Source organism: Melanerpes formicivorus, unplaced genomic scaffold, assembly GCF_026170545.1.
Source record: "Melanerpes formicivorus ecotype bairdi unplaced genomic scaffold, bMelFor1.0.p_v2 SCAF_47, whole genome shotgun sequence".
Taxonomy (NCBI): domain Eukaryota; kingdom Metazoa; phylum Chordata; class Aves; order Piciformes; family Picidae; genus Melanerpes; species Melanerpes formicivorus.
The window spans coordinates 2,830,536-2,850,116 of record NW_027142399.1 but is presented as its reverse complement, the minus strand read 5'-3'; the positions used below and the strand labels follow the sequence as shown (position 1 = coordinate 2,850,116).

The window sequence follows — 19,581 nt, the reverse complement described above, 5'->3', positions numbered from 1 at the left end:
ATCATAGAGTCCAACTGCTGACCCAACCCTAGCATGACCACTAAGCCATGGCCCTAAGTGCCATGTCCCCATGTTTCTTGACCACCTCCAGGCACAGTGACTCCACCACCTCCCTGGGCAGCCTGTTCCAATCCCTGACCACTCTTGCAGGAATGAATCTTTTCCTAATATCCAACCTAAGCCTCCTCTAGTGTGCAACTTGAGGCCATTTCCTCTTGGCTTGCTGCTATTTACTTGAGAGACCAACTCCAACCTCCCCACAACCTCCTTCAGGGAGCTATAGAGAGAAAAGGTCTTCCCTCAGCCTCCTCTTCTGCAGTGATGATCTGAATGAGGGCATTGACTCCACCATTAGTAACTTTGCAGATGACACCAAGTTGGGAGCAGGTGTTGGTCTGTTAGAGGGTGGAAGGGCTCGCCACAAGGACCTTGCCAGGCTGGACAGTCAGGCAGAGTACAACAGGATGGCATTTAACAAGTAAAAGTGCCAGGTGCTGCACTTTGGTGATCACAACAACCCCAGGCAGTGCTACAGGCTGGGGGCAGAGTGGCTGAGAACAGCCAGGCAGAAAGGGACCTGGGGGTACTGATTGACAGCAGCTGAACATGAGCCAGCAGTGTGCCCAGGTGGCCAAGAAGGCCAATGGCATCCTGGCCTGGATCAGGAATAGTGTGGCCAGCAGGAGCAGGGAGGTCATTGTGCCCTGTGCTCTGCACTGGTTAGGCCACACCTTGAGTCCTGTGAATTGTTCTGGGCTCCTCAGGTCAGGAAAGATGTTGAGCTGCTGGAAGGTGTCCAGAGAAGGGCAAGAAAGCTGGGGAGGGGTCTGGAGCACAGCCCTGTGAGGAGAGGCTGAGGGAGCTGGGGTTGCTTAGCCTGGAGAAGAGGAGGCTCAGGGGAGACCTTCTTGCTCTCCAACTCCCTGAAGGGAGGTTGTAGCCAGGTGGGGGTTGGTCTCTTCTCCCAGGCAACCAGCACCAGAACAAGAGGACACAGTCTCAAGCTGTGGCAGGGGAGGTTTAGGCTGGAGGTGAGGAGAAAGTTCTTCATAGAAAGAGAGATTGGCCATTGGACTGTGCTGCCCAGGGAGGTGGTGGAGTTACCATCCCTGGAGGTGTTTAGGAAGAAACTGAATGTGGTGCTTGGTGCCATGGTTTAGTAGTCATGAGGTGTTTGGTGCCAGGTTGGATTTGATGATCTCTGAGGTCTTTCCCACCCTTATTGCTTCTATGATGCTATGAGGAAGTCTCTTCTCAGAGCACTCCCCACAGCTCTCAGCCCTTTCTACTCACATTTTTGCTTTCCTCATCTAACCCAAACTGGTGAGCAGCTCCTGAAAACGTGGTTTGTCTTTTGTGCTTGTGCAGGGGAGGAGCTGGATTGTGAAGAGGAGCTATGAAGATTTCAGAGTCCTTGACAAGCACCTTCACCTCTGCATCTATGACCGGCGCTTCTCCCAGCTGGCCGAGCTGCCCCGCTCCGATGCCCTGAAGGACAGTCCAGAGGTAAGGCAGCAAACACTGCAGAGATCCAGACAATGGCTTGGCTTGGAAGGGACCTTAAAGATCTTCCAACCCCCTGCCATGGGTAGGGGCACCTCCCCCTAGCCCAGGTTGCTCAAGGCCTCATCCAACCTGGCCTTGAGCACCACATAGGGGATGGGGTCAGGCTCTATTCAAGGGTGCCCATGACAGGACAAGGGGCAATGGGCACAAACTGGATAGGACTAGGGGGAATGGAATGAAGCTGGGGGTGGGGAGATTCAGGCTAGATGTGAGGAGGAGGTTCTTCACCATGAGAATGGTGAAACCCTGGAATGGGTTGTCCAGGGAGGTGGTTGAGGCCCCAGCCCTGGAGGTGTTTAAGCCCAGGCTGGCTGAGGCTGTGGCCAGGCTGATCTGGTGTGGGGTGTCCCTGCCCATGGCAGAGGGGTTGGAACTAGCTGATCCTTGTGCTCCCTTCCAACCCTGACTGATACTATGATACTATGAACCTGTGAGGTTCCACCTAAACATAGGGAAGAGATTTCTTTCTTTGGAGGTGCTGGAGCACTGACACACACTGCCCAGAGAGGTTGAGGATTCTTCTTCTCTGGAGACTTTCAGAACCCACCTGGACACTGTGATCCTGGGCAATCTACTGTAGGGGTTCCTGCTTTTGCTGTTTCTCTGTGGTTTGCCTGTGCCAAAGGGTAGTTTTTGTTCTCTCCACATCTGAAGGAGCCTTGCTGTGGAGTATTAACAAGAAACCTGTCTGTCTGTCTCTGTTCCAGCTTGTCACCCAGATGCTGATGGCTTACCTGTCACGGCTCTCGGCCATTGCAGGCAACAAGATCAACTGTGGGCCTGCCCTCACATGGATGGAGGTATGGTGTGAAGCTCAGCTTATTCTTTATTTCCTGGCCTGAGCAGCAGATTAAGCCACAGATATGCTCTCTTGCCTTTCCAGAAGGATTTATAATCCTGTTGCTGTTCAGCCTGGACAAGAGCAGAGTGAGAAGGGATCTTCTTAATGCTCAGCAAGAGCTAGAGGACCCTTGGAGGACAGGAGGATGGGGCCAGACTCTTTTCAGTGATGCCCAGTGCCAAAACAAGGGGCAGTGGGCACAATCTGGAAGCCAGGAGGATCTACATGAACACAAGATAAAAATTCTTTGCAGTGAGAGTGCTGGAACCCTGCATCAGGCTGCCCAGAGAGATTGTGCTCTGGAGTTTCCAAACCCATCTGGGCATTGTGATCCTGGGCAAGCTGCTTGTGAGTGACCCTGCTTTAGCAGTGGGGTTGAGCTAGCTGAGCCCCAGAGGTCCCTTCCAAGTCTCATTCTGGGATTCTGTGATGCCTGCCCACTTTTTTTCCTTGCCATTAGCTCCAGAACCAACCACCATCACCTGCCACTGTTGGTTACAGTGCTGAGCAGAGCTCAGTCCGGCCTGCAGCAGGACTAGTGTGGCCAGCAGGAGCAGGGAAGTCATTGTGCCTCTGTACTCAGCACTGGTTAGGCCACATCTTGAGTCCTGTGTCCAGTTCTGGGCCCCTCAGTTTAAGAAGGACATTGAGAGACTTGAAGGTGTCCAGAGAAGGGCAAGGAGGCTGGGGAGGGGTCTGGAGCACAGCCCTGTGAGGAGAGGCTGAGGGAGCTGGGGTTGCTTAGCCTGGAGAAGAGAAGGCTGAGGGGAGACCTTCTTGCTCTCTCCAACTCCCTGAAGGGAGGTTGTAGCCAGGTGGGGGTTGGTCTCTTCTCCCAGGCACCCAGCACCAGAACAAGAGGACACAGTCTCAAGCTGTGCCAGGGGAAGTTTAGGCTGGAGGTGAGGAGAAATTTCTTCCCAGAGAGAGTTGTTAGCCATTGGGATGTGCTGCCCAGGGAGGTGGTGGAGTCCCCATCCCTGGAGGTGTTCAAGAGGGGATTGGATGTGGCTCTTGGTGCCATGGTTTAGTTAGTCAGGAGGTGTTGGGTGCCAGGTTGGACTTGATGATCTCTGAGGTCTTTTCCAACCTTGGTGATTTGATGATTCTAAGAGTGCTGTCTCCACACTGTGAATCAGAGCTGCAGCTTTGGTTTCTCTGTTCATGGCCTTCTACCATCTCAAACAGCAGCCCTCACTGGGGGAGGAGAGCAGGAAAGACTGAAGCTGGGTGTTTAAGGGCAGGTTTGTGTCAGCAGCGCTGGTCCTGATTAGTCTGCTAGAGATGTTTCCACTGCCTGCTGCTGCATGCCAGGAATAGAAGCAGTTATTATTAGGCTGTTGCAATTCAGTTTTAAATGGTGGTGATAAGGATGGAGTGTGATTTCCTGCTGTTTTCCCTGCTGATATCCTCCTCACCCTGAAATCCTTTGGGATGTGAAAAAAATCCTGGAAACCTCAGCTCTTGGAAACCTCAGAGAGGAAGGAAGTTGTAGGGGGGAAATGAACAGTAGAATTTACAGCAAGAGAGTGAGTGGATCAGGAGGTTACAGCAAAGCTATGGCAGATGCAACACAGTGGCATTTGTGGTGGAGGATTTATTACAGGGGCACTAAAGTCTTGGGGTTTTGGAAGGGGGCTGGTGGCTGCAGCAAGGAGAAGGAGCAATGTCTGCTGGCATATATTGGCATTAGCTGTACCTGAAAGGCATCTGCCAGAAAGCTGGGGAGGGACTCCTTACAGAGGCCTGTAGTGATAGGATGAGAGGGAATGGTGTAGAAACTGGAAGAGAGGAGGTTTAGGCTGGAAATTGGGAAGAAATTCTTAGCAGTGAGCAGTGGTGAGACACTGGAACAGGTCACCCAGGGAGGTTGTGGATGTCCCCTCCTTCAGCAATCTGGCCTAGTGGGAGGTGTCCCTGCCCATGGCAGGGGGGCTGGGACTGGGTGATCTTGAAGGTCCCTTCCAACCCAAGGCATTCTGTGATTAACTGGCAGGTTAGGAACTGGCTGGAGGGCCGAGCCTAGAGAGTGGTGGTGAATGGTGCCACATCCAGCTGGCAGCCAGTCACTAGTGGTGTGCCCCAAGGATCAGTGCTGGGCCCTGTGCTCTTTAACATCTTTATTGATGATCTGGATGAGGGCATTGAGTCCATCATCAGTAAATTTGCTGATGACACCAAGCTGGGGGCAAGAGTTGATCTGCTGGAGGGTAGAGAGGCTCTGCAGAGAGACCTCGACAGGCTGGACAGATGGGCAGAATCCAACGGCATGAGATTGAACACATCCAAGTGCCAGGTTCTGCACATTGGCCACAACAACCCCAGGCAGTGCTACAGGCTGGGGTCAGAGTGGCTGGAGAGCAGCCAGGCAGAGAGGGACCTGGGGGTGCTGGTGGATGGTAGGCTGAACATGAGCCTGCAGTGTGCCCAGGCAGCCAAGAAAGCCAATGGCATCCTGGCCTGCATCAGGAAGAGTGTGGCCAGCAGGAGCAGGGAGCTCATTCTGCCCCTGTACACTGCACTGGTTAGGCCACACCTCGAGTCCTGTGTCCAGTTCTGGGCTCCTCAGTTTAGGAAGGAGGTTGACTTGCTGGAACGAGTCCAGAGAAGAGCAACAAATTTGGTGAGGGGTTTGGGACACAGCCCTATGAGGAGAGGCTGAGGGAGCTGGGGTTGCTCAGCCTGGAGAAGAGGAGACTCAGGGGTGACCTTATCACTCTCTACAACTACCTGAAGGGAGGTTGTAGACAGGTGGATGATGGTCTCTTCTCCCAGGCAGCCAGCACCAGAACAAGAGGACACAGTCTCAGGCTGCGCCAGGGGAGGTTCAGGTTGGATGTTAGGAAGAAGTTCTATACAGAGAGAGTGATTGCCCATTGGGATGGGCTGCCCGGGGAGGTGGTGGAGTCGCCGTCATTGAAGGTGTTCAGAAGGAGACTTGATGGGGTGCTTGGTGCCATGGGTTAGCTGTTTGGGTGGGTTGGATTGGTTGATGGGTTGGACACAATGATCTTGAAGGTCTCTTCCAACCTGGTTTGGTTTATTCTAATAAAGTTTATTCTAATAAAGTTCTAAAAGAAGGGCTAAAGAGGTGGAGGGGATGTTGGAAGTGCCAGACTGTTTGAGTCTGACAGCGTTGCTTCCTTCCTTTAGCACTGCAGGGAGGTTTGGAGCCTTGCAGGGGGGGTTGTAGTCCTCTTTGATGTTACCATTCGAAGTACTTGAGGACAAACAAGATGATGAAAGGGAGGTGTAAAGCTTCCCTGCCACCTTGCTGTTTGTACACAGAGAAGCACAAGTGCAGGATGCTTTCTCCTGAGCTGGCTGGGGACGCTCGACCTTCCCAACCGCTCTTTAGCAGTTGTCTGCCTGCGCTGCCTGTCTGTGCCGCTCTCCTCGGGGGGCCCTGGGGCTGTGCTGTCTCTGTGAATCAGCTTAAAGGTTCTGCCACGTATGAGCACCAATAAAATCCCTCCCTGCTTGTCCTCAGCTGCCTCACACTCTGCTCTGCTCTTCATTGCAGATTGATAACAAGGGGAACCACCTGCTGGTCCACGAGGAATCGTCCATTAACGTCCCTGCTATCGCTGCTGCCCACGTTATCAAGAGATACATTGCCCAAGCAGCAGATGAGCTGTCCTTTGAGGTACAGAGAAATGCTTGCACTCCTTGCTGTCCTGTGCAGCAGGGTGTAACCTCTGTGTCTGTGCAGCAGGAGTCACAGTCAGTGGCTTTCAGACAGTTCTGTGAGGTGAAGCTTGGAAGATGGAGTCGGGTATTGGATTTGCCGTGGGTTGGATGCAGGGAGAAGTCACAGGAGCTGAAGTCATCTTTAAAACACAGCTTTGCTGATTAAACAGACAGTGCCAAGGACTCTACCCTGGTCTGGTGGAGGATGTCCCTGCTCACTCCAGGGGGGTTGGATTAGATGACCTTTGGAGGTCCCTTCCAACCCAACCCATTCTATGGTTAGATGGTTTTACGAATGGAGCTTTATTCTGCTGTGAGAGGGAACAAGAAGACATGAAGCTGGTCTGGAGAACAGGTCTTGGGAGGAGCAGGTGAGGGAATTGTGGGGTTTAGTTTGGAAAAAAGGAGGCTGAAGGGAGACCTCAACCTCACTGAGACCACAACCTCACTGAAAGCAGGCTGGAGCCAGGTGAGGATTGGTCTCTTCTCCCGAGGAACAAGTGATAGGATGAGAGGAGATGGCCTCAAGTTGTGCCAGGGCAGGCTTAGGTTGGACATTGGAAGAAACTTCTTGACTGAAAGGGTTCTCAAACCCTGGAACAGGCTGCTCAGGGTGGTGTTTGAATCCCCATCCCTGGAGATGTTTAAAAGAGGCAGAGATGTGGTGCTGAGGGCCCTGGTTTAGCCCCAGCCTTGGCAGAGGTAGAGGATGGTTGGGCCGAATGATCTGAAAGGGCTCTTGCCCCTCACAGTGTGATGTCCCCCAGGCAGGTGTCTCAAGGTTGGTGTTGCTGCAGTTGCTCCCAGGTTGCAGAGGGCTTTTTTTCTCTTTTGCAGTGCTGAAGAGCACAGATGTTTGAGCTGTGCTTTCCTCCTGGCCACGTTGCAGGCTGTGATTGACGTTGCCCATCTTTTGCAGGTGGGAGACATAGTGTCTGTTATCGATATGCCACCAAAGGAGCTGACCACCTGGTGGAGAGGCAAGCATGGATTCCAGGTAGGCACAAGCACCAGATTCCACAGTGCACCTTACAGAAAGAAAGGCAGGAAACTCAGCAGTGTGTTTGTCAGAGTGTTCTCCCTGAGCAGGGTTACTCATGGGTTGCTGGGAGAGGACTTCTCCTTTCTCTCTGGATTTGGGCTACAGCAGAGATTCTGAGATGGATAGAATGCTTTGGGTTGGAAGGGACCTTAAAGATCATCCAGTTCTAACCCCCTGCCATGGACAGGAACACCTTCCACCAGCCCAGGTTGCTCAAGGCCTCATCCAGCCTGGCCTTGAACACCTCCAGAGTGGACATCCACAACCTCCCTGTGCAACCTGTACCAGTGTCTCACCACCCTCACAGTTAAGAATGTCTTCCTGATCTCCTCTCCTCAAGCTTCAACCCATTCCCTCTCATCCTGTCACTACAAGTCCTAGGAATAAGTCCCATCCCTTCTGCTGTCTACAACTACCTGAAAGGAGGTTGTAGCCAGGTGGGGGTTGGTCTCTTCTCTCAGGCAAGCAGCACCAGAACAAGAGGACACAGTCTCAAGCTGTGCCAGCAGAGGTTCAGGATGGATGTTAGGGAGGAGTTCATCACAGAAAGAGAGATTGGCCATTGGGATGTGCTGCCCAGTGAGGTGGTGGAGTCACCATCACTGGAGGTGTTTAGGAAGGGACTGGATGGGGTGCTTGGTGCCATGGTTTAGTTGATTAGATGGTGTTGGGTGATAGGTTGGACTTGATGATCTCAAAGGTCTCTTCCGACTTGGTTTAGTCTATCCTACCCTGTCCTATCCTACCCTGTCCTACCCTGTCCTACCCTGTCCTATCCTGTCCTACCCTGTCCTATCCTGTCTTATCCTGTCTTATCCTATCCTATCCTATCCTATCCTGCCCTACCCTACCCTACCCAACCCTACCCTATTTGAAGATGTGGTCCTGAAAGAAGTTACCTCCCTGCCTAACTGGGAGTGAGGGATAGCCATGACCCTGTGATGGACAGCTGGCCTGATGTTAGTGGAAGCTTGTGCTGCACCTCCTCCAAGGCAGCTGACACTGTTACTCAAATCATCCCATTCCTTCCACAGTTTGGAACTAGATCAGGCAGAACATCAAGGCTTCAGAGGAAGCCACTTGACAAGACACTGCCACTGATTTGGCCAAGCCACCCAACTAAGCTGTGCTATTGTGCCTGCATTCCTTGTGTGGGGTTCCTAGCTCTACTCACTGTGAAGGCTACACAGAGAGATTTTGGCTGAGTTTTCAGAAGATCCTAAAGATACCTGGAAATTAGGCACCCAAACTTCCCTTCCAATGGAGCTGTTAATCCCTGGCTTGGATTTTCTCACTAGGAAGTTTCATTAGAGAAGATCTCTACCTCCCAAACCCCAAAACTGCTGAAGGTTGCAGTAAGTGGTGTTCTACCTCCTCACATTTAAGGGCTCAGGTTTCAGCTCCTTTCAAGCAGGAGGGATTTTCCACGCTGCAGCTGCTGTCTGTGAGTAGGTGGAATTAGGAGTTTGCTCTGGAGAGGGTCAGAATCGACCAGGCACTTGTATAGCTTGGCCTGAAAAAGGCTTCTTAAAGCCACTTGGATTTTTCCCTGATGGACCTTGCTGTGCCAGATCCCAAATTGTGGTTCTGCTGTCGTTAGTACCAAGTGCAACTGATCTCCAAACACCACCAATCCCTTCTGAGTTGAGTGTTAGTTCCACCACTGCACTTCTGTCTGATCAGCCAGAGCACCTGAGATCCTGCTTGGGTTGGCTTTGTCATAGAATCATAGAATCAATGAGGTTGGAAAAGACCTCAGAGATCATCAAGTCCAACACCCAGTACCTCATGACTACTAAACCATGGCACCAAGTGCCACGTCCAGTCCCCTCTTGAACACCTCCAGGGATGGGGACTCCACCACCTCCCTGGGCAGCACATTCCAATGGCTAGCAACTCTCTCTGGAAAGAACTTTCTCCTCACCTCCAGCCTAAACTTCCCCTGGCACAGCTTGAGACTGTGTCCTCTTGTTCTGGTGCTGCTTGCCTGGGTTACCTGCTCTGACATTAAACTTGTTTCTAGAGCTGGCACATTGATATTTCTTGAACAGACTTGGCTGCTCTTCTGCTTTCCTCAGTTAGGATTACAGCAGCCACGGAATCACTAAGGTTGGGAAAGACCTCTGAGGTCATCAAGTCCAACCATCCCCCCAACACCACCATGGCCATTAGACCATGCCCCAAAGTGCCATGTCTGCACATTCCTTGAGCAGCTCAGGGGTGGGGACTCCAGCACCTCCCTGGGCAGCCTGTTCCAATGCCTGACCATTCTTGCAGCAAAGAAATTGTTCCTCATGGCTCACCTAAACAGCTCCCCTGCTGCAACTTGAGGCCATTTCTTCTCATCCTATAGCTTGCTGCTAGAGAGAAGAGACTTCCCCCCACCTCACTCCAACCTCCTTTCAGAGAGCTGTGGAGATAATTTGGGTCTCAGGATGTGTTTGCACAGGGCAGAAGGTAGTGTGGGGCTGAAGTTGCTGCCTGTCAGCTGAGGGAGGGTGACAGCCCATCTGGATGCTGTGTGCTCCTGCTGACTGCAGACTACAGCTAGTTAGCTCCAAGGTGGTGCTCAGCAGCTGCATCCCAGCTGTCAGGCAGGAATTTCATAAGCTGTGCTCACTCAGTTCCTGCTGCATAAACATCTCTCCACACACCCATGGATCTGATTTGCAGAGAGGTGCATTTTGCTCTGGGAATTGCCAGTGGCTTTCCCTTCTTTGAAATGTCCTTCTCAAAGCTGTTCATTTCCATGAGGCAGGATGGTGAGATGCTGGGATGGGTTGCCCAGGGAGGCTGTGGATGTCCTTCCCCTGGAGGTGTGCAAGGAGAGATTCCAGACCCCCCTGTGATCCTGGGCAAGCTGCTGTGGGTGACCCTGCTTTAGGAGTGGGGTTGAACTGATTGATCTCCAGAGGTCTCTATGCTTCTGTGAGCCTTCAGCTGCTGTGACTTGTGGCCATCTGGGCAGATCGTTTCTGCCTGCCTCTTAGGGTCAATGAAGGGCTGCTCTGTGCTGAGCACATCAACAAGAGGCAGGTCAGCAGATGTCAGCGGCAAAGGCACTTGGGAAGGTTGGGAGCACGTTGGGTCTGAACTGCAGCAGCTTTGCCTTGGCACTGAAGTCAGTTTGCTGCGTGCCAGGCGGAGCTCTCCTCCAGGAATGAATCACCACTGTTGTTATCCTTCACATTTCTGTCTTGCCAGTTGCCTGCTGCTTTTCTCTCCAATACCTGATCTAATGACTTAATCTGCTGCAGAACAAAACAAGCCAGTAGGCTTCTGATCATTTTTTTTCCCTCTGGTTGAGGGGGAAATGATTTTGAAGCCATTTTTCCTCAAGCTTTTTCTTTCCTTTTCTTTTCCAGTGCCCTCAGTGAGTCACTGCTCTCACTGTGAGAGTGTTACCTACATCACAGCCACCTCCTCACCACCAGCCTTCCAGCCTTCTTTGTTCTCCTCTGCTTTTTTCCTCATGCTTTGTCTTTTCCATCAGGAGCTCTGTTTCAGGCAGCTGAATCATTAGGGACAGGTCCCCCTTTTTCTTCCTTTCCTTTGGTGCACAACTGCCTCTTGATGTTTTGAAGAGTTCTGTCCTTGGGATATAGCCTCAGTGAGAGCTGTGAGACCAGGCTGAGAGGGTTGAGGTTGTTCAGCTTGGAGAAGAGAAGGCTCCAGGGAGATCTTCTGGTGGCCTTTCAGGACTTTCTGGGGACAGAATTCTAGCAGGGCCCATTTTGTGACAGGACAAGGGGGGATGGTTTGAAACTAGAAGATGGAGATTCAGACTGGAGAGAAGGAAGAAATTGTTCAGAGTCAGGGTGGTGAGATGCTGACCCAGGATGCCCAGAGAGGTGGCAGATTCCCCCATCCCTGGAAGCCTTTTGGGTCAGGCTGTTTGGGGCTCTGAGCAGGCTGCTCTAGTTGCAGATGTCCCTGCTGCCTGCATAAGAATTGGACTGGCTGACCTTTAAAAGTCCTTTCCAACCATACTTCAGCCCATGTCAAAACCAAAACCCAATCAAGAGGTCTCAAACAGTGCTTTACTTCCCAAGAGATCCAAGAGCTGGAGCAGCTCTGCTCTGAGGACAGGCTGAGGGAGCTGGGGTTGTTCATCCTGGAGAAGAGAAGACTCTGGGGGGACCTTCCAATAGCTGAAGGGCTCCTGCAGGAAGGCTGCAGAGGGACTTTTCATGAGGGTGTCTGGAGAGAGGACAAGGGGGGATGGTTTGAAGCTGAGGGAGAGCAGGGTTAGATTGGATCTGAAGAAGAAGTTCTTCAGTAGAAGGGTGGTGAGGCTCTGGAACAGGTTGCCCAGGGAGGTTGTGGTTACCCCCTCCCTGGAGGTGTTCATGGCCAGGTTGGATGAGGCCTTAGGATCTCAGGTAGTGATAGGACGAGGGGGAATGGAATGAAGCTGGAGGTGGGGAGATTCAGGCTGGAGGTGAGGAGGAAGTTCTTCACCATGAGAGTGGTGAAGCCCTGGAATGGGTTGTCCAGGGAGGTGGTTGAGGCCCTGTCCCTGGGGGTGTTTAAGAGCAGGCTGGATGAGGCTGTGGCCAGGCTGATCTAGTGTGGGGTGTCCCTGCCCATGGCAGGGGGGTTGGAACTAGCTGATCCTTGTGGTCCCTTCCAACCCTGAATGAAACTATGAAACTATGAAGACTAGTTGAGAGGTGTCCCTGCCCATGGTGGGGAGCTTGGAGTGGATGATCTCTGAGATCCCTTCCAAATTAGCCATTCTGTGGTTCTGTGATGAATGTTGCTGCTACCACCTCCCATGTAGAATTCCCTCCTTGTACACTGACAGTCATTGCTGCTGCTTTGACTTCTTCCCTCCAAGCCTCAGCAGATTCTGGCAGGGAAGTGGAAGAAAAAGATAGCGTAGCTGTTGCAGGAATGCTTGCCTCCAGCAGCAGCCTGAGCTCTCCTCCTTGGGCTGAGGTGTGCAGAGATTGTTTTAACCTTTAGATGACCTTGTGTTTATCTAAATATACACTGCCCTTGCTATTCATTTTCCTGCGTTGCCAAATCCTTTAATCCTGGCTCAAGCTCGAACAGTGCCTGGCTACATCTGTTGAGATTAACTCTTGGACTAAACTCCCTTATTTATACAAAATCATGGAAAAAACTGGGAGGAAAGCCAGCATTTTAAAAAGGGTGGGAAGGAGGCAGGAGTTGTGGGTTCACGACCCTGAAGATGACCTCATGGGCATCTTGCATGAGAAGTTAGAAAGGTAAGTCAGGAAATGTGTGGTCTGAGGGCTGGGAGCAGTAGGTGACCATCTGAGAGCTTGGCAGCAGCAGCAGCAGCACAAGGGAAAACTTCCTCTCCCCAGAAAAATCCATCTGAACTATTGGCTGTGCCCATGGCAAACATGAGGGAGACATGGGGAACTTGTGCTTCATGTGGGAAAAGGGGCTGAGACCTGGAGAAGCAGGGACAGAACCATCTTGGGTCGTCTTTCCCTCCAGGGAGGTTGTAGCCTGGTGGGGGTTGGTCTCTTCTCCCAGGCAAGCAGCACCAGAACAAGAGGACACAGTCTCAAGCTGTGCCAGGGGAAGTTTAGGCTGGAGGTGAGGAGAAAGTTCTTCACAGAAAGAGGAATTTGCCACTGGGATGTGCTGCCCAGGGAGGTGGTGGAGTCATGGTCCCTGGAGGTGTTCAAGAGGGGTTTGGATGTGGCATGTGGTGCCATGGTTTAGTTAGTCAGGAGGTGTTGGGTGATAGGTTGGACTTGATGATCTCTGAGGCCTTTTCCAACCTCATTGATTCTATGACTCTGTGATTCTAAATTCATGTTGTTCAGTGGTGGATTGTTGCATCCAGAAGCAGGAGAAGGTTTGTGTTAGTGATCAAAGATAACTGGGTTTTCGTGACAGCATGGGATCTGGGGCTGGAGTCACATCCACCATTTTGCATCTTTACTCCCAGCATGGTGGGAGTTGGTAGGCACCTCTGGAGGTCAGCCAGTCCAACCCCCCTGCTCAAGCCGGGGCAGCCACAGCAAGTTGCTCAGGATCACAGTGGCCAGGTGGCTTTGGAAGCTCTCCAGAGACTGAGGCTCCAAACCTCTCTGGGCAGCCTGCTCCAGGACTCCAGCACCCTCACAGCAAAGAAGTTTCTTCCCAGGTTTAGGTGGAACCTCCTGGGTTGTAGTTTCCCCCCAGTGCCCTTTTTCCTATCACTAGGGAGAACTGAGAAGAGCTCAGCTCCATCCTTCTGACCTCCATCCTTTAGGTCTTGCTGAGCATTCATCAGATCCCCTCTCAGGCTGCTCTTCTCCAGGCTAAACAGCCCCAGGGCTCTCAGCCTCTCCTCATAAGACATTAATGTGATGGATTAGTTTCTCCCTTGACTTGCACAGAACATTGCCTGAGTAATGGGGGGGTGGGACAGAGAAGCTCTTGCTATGAGCTGTGGCTTCCCTGAGGGAATTGGGGATGGTTTCAAAGCCTGGAGTGTTTACCTGGACACTCTACCCTTGTTGCTAAACTGCTTGGAGGTTTATCTGTGAAAACCAACTTGGAGTAGGACAGAGATGACTTTTTTTTGTTGTTGTTGCTGTTCCTTGGAGACAAAAAGGGAGTTGTGTAAGATGAATAAATAGAGAAGGGGCTGTCTGCCAGGCTCGTGGTGGCTCCAAGGAATGTCACAGATGTGCTAACAGGACTGGCAGCAGTCCTGGCCCCGTTCTGCTGCTGAGATGAGCTCGGGGCCCTGTGCTGGCTCCCTGCCACGCATTGTTGCAGCGCTTCACCAAACCAGGGCTGCCTGAAGTGACTTGATGCTTTCAGCTGTCCCCATCACATGCCTGACACAGGGCAGGAAATCCTGCTCCTGGCTTAGACTGGGGTGTCCCAGGAGGGTGGTGGTGCTTGAATTACATGGCACAACACCAAAGCTCTGTTGGGTGAGGATATGAGAGGGATTGGACTAGGTGACCTTTGAAGGTCCCTTCCAACCCAAACCATGCTGTGATTCTGAGAAACAAGAAAGTCTGGAAGTAATGGACTGAGGCTTAAAGTTGGCAAAGGCTCTGACCTGGCACTGGGACATCAGTAAGGAGGAGGACACTGAAGAGGAGAGAAGGTTGGGAATGTGGGAAGTCTGAAACTGCTGCTTGCTCACACCTTGGCCTGAATCCTTTCATAGTGCAAGGGAAATAATTTTGCCTCTTTCCAGGCATGGAGACCTTCAAGTGGCCTGTGAATTTGTGCAGGCACACCCCAGTGCCACAAAACATGCAGGTCCCTTCCACCCTCCAGAAGCCTTTGACCCTTGGGCTCCAGCATTGCTGAGTTCAATTTTCTTGGCCCATCTTGATTTCTTTTTTTTGACCCATATTGGTTTCAATTTTCTTGACCCATATCAACTTCAGGGGGTTTGACCCATACTTGATTTCAGTTTCCTTCTCCTGTATTTGACTTCAGTTTGCTTGGCCCAAGTTGATTTCAGTTTGCTTGGCCCTAGTTGATTTCAGTTTGCTTGGCCCAAGTTGATTTCAGTTTGCTTGGCCCAAGTTGATTTCAGTTTGCTTGGCCCAAACTGATTTCAGTTCTCTTGGCCCATATTTCTCAGTCTTCTGAAGGAACCAAGCATTCAAGTGCTTGTGAATATCATATTTTGAGAGTGGAAGAAGGTCAGGTGCTGGTGAGCTCAGAGTACAGATAGTTGAGATGCTGAGAGCTGAAACATCTCTTCGTTAAACTTCATGTTACATGCAGCCAGCTGCAGGAGACCCGGCTGAAGTCTTTCTCTCTCTCAAGTTCCACTTGAGGTTTAGGGGTGTGTAGCACACTTGTGCTCTCCCCCTTCTGCTGCAAGTATCTCTGTCCTGTGCCCCAAGCCTGGCAAGCAGCCTCACAACTGTGCTTCACAGAAGGAATTCTTTGGTTTGCAGCATTTTTGGCTGCATCATTTTGCAAAGGGATTTCTCTGACGCTGCGCCTTTTGTGCTGGGTGATGTTGTGGAGCAGCAGGCAAGAGGGGTTCAAGGGAAGTGTTCAAGTGTTGCTGGTGGAACAGCTCAGCTCTTAAAGCCACAACATTCACCACTCTGCCTATTTCTGTTTTTGCTACAGGTTGGATTTTTCCCCAGTGAGTGTGTTGAGCTGATTAACGACAAAGTCCCTCAGTCCGTGACCAATTCTGTGCCAAAGCCAGGTATGTCTCTTAAGTTTGAACCAAGAGAGAGCTCTCCTGTTGCTGTTCCATGTTGAATATCCCCCTTTAAACACACCCTGCTGCACTCTGTGTCCATCCCCCTTCACACACACCACATCATCCATCCTGTGTGTTGATCATCCCCACCTTACCTCTCTGACTGGTTGCCACTGTTTATTGTCTTTCATCCGTGGTGTTCTGTCACCTCAGGGCAATGGCTGCCTCCTGCCTGACTTGAAAGCTTTTAAGCTTGTAAGAAGTTAAGATACCTTCAGCAATCTGTTAACTCCAGGCAATGTCCCCAGTGTATGATGTCCAGAGAGTGTTGTGTGGTAGGTGGTTTTCATACAGGTGGCCCAAAAATGCCTTAAGTGGAGTAGATCAATGAGATATTGGAGGCTTCTTTCTGTTTGGGATAGATCAATTAGATATCTTGGACTAGAGATCAATTAGGTATCTTGGACTAGAGATCAGTTAGATATATTCTTTCTGTTTGAGAGTTGATAGAACAGAACCTTCTGCTGTGGGTATGTGACTCCATCTCCTTCCTGCTGCCTCCTGGACAGCTCTGGATTGTACGAAATGGAGGTGAATGAAGGAAAGGAAACATTAACAGAGGATTAGATCTTGGGTCTCACTCTGCTGTCCTCCCAGTGTAGCCTGGAAGTGATTACAGTTGGATGTGGTGGCATAACTGAGATCTGTGCAACATTTCCTGCTGCTGGAGCTGTTGTTTGATGATGATGCATGCGAAGATCTCTCTGTGTCTCTCGTGTATCAAGAGAAGCAGCTTGAAACTGCTGATCTCCCTTAAAGCAGTATGCAGCCAGCCAATCAAGTTGGAGAGCTGGTTAATTGCTCTTGTTTTCATCAGTTTCCCCCTCTTTTCCTTATCTTTTAAGATTGCTGACTTGATGCTGTAAAAGGAGTAGATGTGATTCAGCCATCTGACCTGACTAAGGGAAATGCTTTTTATCAGATCTCGTGTTCCAGCTTTGGGTTCAGTGGTGGAAAGTCATGAACAGCCTCTGCTCTCGGTGCCCCACATTAATCTGCATGCCTCAGAGAGCTGACAGCTCAGGGAAATTGTTTTCTCAGCCCTTGGTGTCTCCAGGCTTTGTTACTGCAGGGGAAGGTGCAGATGTCTTTGCCAGGAGCCCTGTGAGAGGGATCTGTGGCGATTCCAGGCACGGCAGCAGGTGGTCAGCCCATAAATCCAGGATCTGCCTTTTGTTGTTTGGAGCTGATCTGGAAATGCCCTGATGGGGCACTCCTCTGTTCTCCATCAGCTAAAGCATGTAGTGAAGGGCAGCTTGAAACCTAAACACAGGCCAGGCTGATAGATGCAATCCTGAGCAAGTGTTTATTATTAAACATGGCTCAGGCAATTAACTGCCATGAGCTGCTGCTGAGTGCTTGCTTGCTCTGCTTTAATGAGAGATAACGAAGCCACCTAGATGAATAGGATCTGCTTGGCTTTAACAACACACCAGGGGGTGGATTTGCTCCTTCAGTCCTGGGAAATGTTTGCTATGAAGTTGATAGCAAAAGCCCAAGTCCTATTAAAAGGACTAACTTGAAAGATATTGCCAAGTCATGAGGCTGTCCCTGTTGACCTTCCCCGAGAGTTGTTCTGTGCCTGCAATTACAGGCAAAAAACCGCTCCAGAAGAGCACTAATGAGCTTTCAGATGTGAGGATTGCTCCAATGAACCTTGCAGCTGTCTCTGTAATCCTCCCCTGCCTTGCCTTTGCACACAGATTCGAGGATGCCATTCCTCTGTGGCATTGTGCTTATCCCTTTTCCCCCCTCTGGAAGTGCTTGTGTGGTGGAGGGGGAAGCCTGGAATACTCTTCCTGGGTTTCTGCAGGAGTTGTGAGCTGGTGAGAGCTGGAAGGAGTTCAGGGAGGAGGTTTTTTGTAAGGGAATGTGATGTTGGAGAACTCGAGGAACCTGTCTGCCTGGAGGGAAAAATGATGGGTGAGATCCAGAAGAGGTGAGAAGATGGAGGAGGAGGAAAGGGTTTCAGTTTCCACACAGCTGCCCAAGCCAAATGCCTTGTCAGCACAGTCCAGGAAGGTGGCAGAAAGGAGCTGCTGGAGCACCCTGAGTGCCTGCAGTAGCACTGATGGGGAATGGAAAGCTGGATCTTGTCCAGGGGTTCCTCCAGAGCCTTGCTAGGAATGGCATTGCTGGGATAATGCAGGAGAGCTTAATTTCAGTGGTCTTAAAGCTCTTTTTCCAACCTAAAAGAGCCTATGATTCTATTTTCCTCACCCATATTCTGTGCATTTAGTGCCTTCTTTGGCCATAGAGGATATAAGCCAGTGTATGAACACGAGCCAACAGTGTGCCCAGGTGGCCAAAAAGGCCATTGCCATCCTGGCCTGCATCAAGAATTGTGTGGCCAGCAGGAGCAGGGAAGTCATTGTGCCCCTGGACTCTGCACTGGTTAGGACTTTAGGCCACACCTTGAGTCCTGTGTCCAGTTCTGGGCCCCTCAATTTAAGAAGGACATTGAGAGACTTGAAGGTGTCCAGAGAGGGGCAACAAAGATGGGGAGAGGCCTTGAGCACAGCCCTGTGTGGAGAGGCTGAGGGCGCTGGGGTTGCTTAGCCTGGAGAAGAGGAGGCTCAGGGGAGACCTTCTTGCTCTCTACAACTCCCTGAAGGAAGGTTGTATCCAGGAGGGGGTTGATCTCTTCTCCCAGGCAAGCAGCACCAGAACAAGAGGACACAGTCTCAAGCTGTGCCAGGGGAGGTTTAGGCTGGAGGTGAGGAGAAAGTTCTTCCCAGAGAGAGTTGCTAGCCATTGGGATGTGCTGCCCAGGGAGGTGGTGGAGTCCCCATCCCTGGAGGTGTTCAAGAGGGGACTGGATGTGGCACTTGGTGCCATGGTTTAGTCATGAGGTGCTGGGTGACAGGTTGGACTTGATGATCTTTGAGGTCATTTCCAACCTTATTGATTCTATGATTTCCCAAACACTTCCATATCCACACCAATGAATCTTCTCCCTTTAGCTTGTATTTGAAACCTCAGATTGGCTTTTCCCAAGGGACAGAGAGGTTTCTGAAGGGAATCTTGGAGCTTTTGCCCTCACTCAACCTCAGCAGTGTTATTTCATCTAGAATTAATGTGAGGCTTTAGATTTGGCCTCGATAAGGCAGAGTTATCAACATGCCAACTTTATTTTCTCTAATGAAAATACGATGTGCAGAGCATCCAGGACATTTTGTATCTGCAGCAGAAAACTCTTTGCCATGAAGGCCTTTACAAACAGGCAGAACTCTTGCTGTTGTTTTAATTGTCCATAGATTTGCCTGGGCTGAGTAATGTAATAAAAAGCAGATGGAAAGGCAAAGAACTTCCTGCCCTCTGCTTTTATTAATATTTATAATTGGAGGGGTTGATTTGCAGCAGTGATGGGGACAGCATTTTAATAGCACCATAAAGTATTGCAGTGGTCTGCAATGCACTGCAAATAAGGGCTGGAGTTTGAGAGAAAATGAAGCACAGGGAATGGGAGAGGAAGGTTGGGTTTGAGTGCAAGCTCTGCTTTTACAAGCAAGGTTTTCTTTGACCCCTGCACTGGAGCTATGTGGGTGACAGCACAGGGAATGCAGCCAGTGCCTGAGGTTAGTATCTAAAGAGGAACAAAGGTGGGGAAGGGTCTGCAGAGCAGGGCTGGTGAGGAGCAGCTGAGGGAGCTGGGCTTGTTCAGCCTGGAGGAAAGGAGGCTGAAGAGACAAGCTTCTGGTTCTCTCCAACTCTATGAAAGGAGGATAGAGCCAGCTAGGGGTTGGTCTCTTCTCCTAGGGAACAAGGGATAGGACAAGAGGAAATAGACACAAGTTGCTGCAGGGGAGGTTTAGGTTGTTCTTCACCGAGCGAGTCATTCATCATTGGAATGTGCTGCCCAAGGGAGGTGCTGGAGTCACCATCCCTGGAGGTGTTCAAGAGGAGATTGGATGTGGCACTTGGTGCCATGGTCTAGTCATGAGGTCTATGGTGACAGGTTGGACTCGATAATCCTTGAGGTCTCTTCCAACTTTAGTTATACAGTGACACTGTGACATGAGGGACAATTTCTGCTGCCCAGGGCAGTGGTGGAATCCCCATGGCTGGAGGGGTTTCAAAGCCTTGGTGACGTGGTGCTGAGGGACATGGTTTAGTGGTGACCTGGCAGTGCTGGGTTAATGGTTGGGCAGTCTGAAAGATCTCTTCCAGCCCAAATGATCCTTCCACTAGACCAGGCAGTCTAGCCTGGCCTTGAACACC

At 51.0% G+C, this 19,581-nt stretch overlaps 1 protein-coding gene across 8 annotated transcripts in view; it reads left to right on the top strand.

Moving 5' to 3' along the window:
- Window positions 1-19,581, top strand: part of ARHGAP32 (Rho GTPase activating protein 32) — a 305,874-nt gene that overhangs the window by 208,454 nt on the left and 77,839 nt on the right. For 7 of the 8 annotated variants that reach the window (XM_068160012.1, XM_068160008.1, XM_068160017.1 and 4 more), the window contains 5 exons: window positions 1,369-1,506; window positions 2,274-2,366; window positions 5,931-6,053; window positions 7,017-7,094; window positions 15,222-15,303. In XM_068160012.1, the coding sequence (XP_068016113.1) occupies window positions 1,369-1,506; window positions 2,274-2,366; window positions 5,931-6,053; window positions 7,017-7,094; window positions 15,222-15,303 (514 nt within the window). Of the gene's footprint in view, window positions 1-1,368; window positions 1,507-2,273; window positions 2,367-5,930; window positions 6,054-7,016; window positions 7,095-12,213; window positions 12,374-15,221; window positions 15,304-19,581 lie in introns of those variants that run through there. The other variant, XM_068160014.1, reaches the window with a different exon arrangement.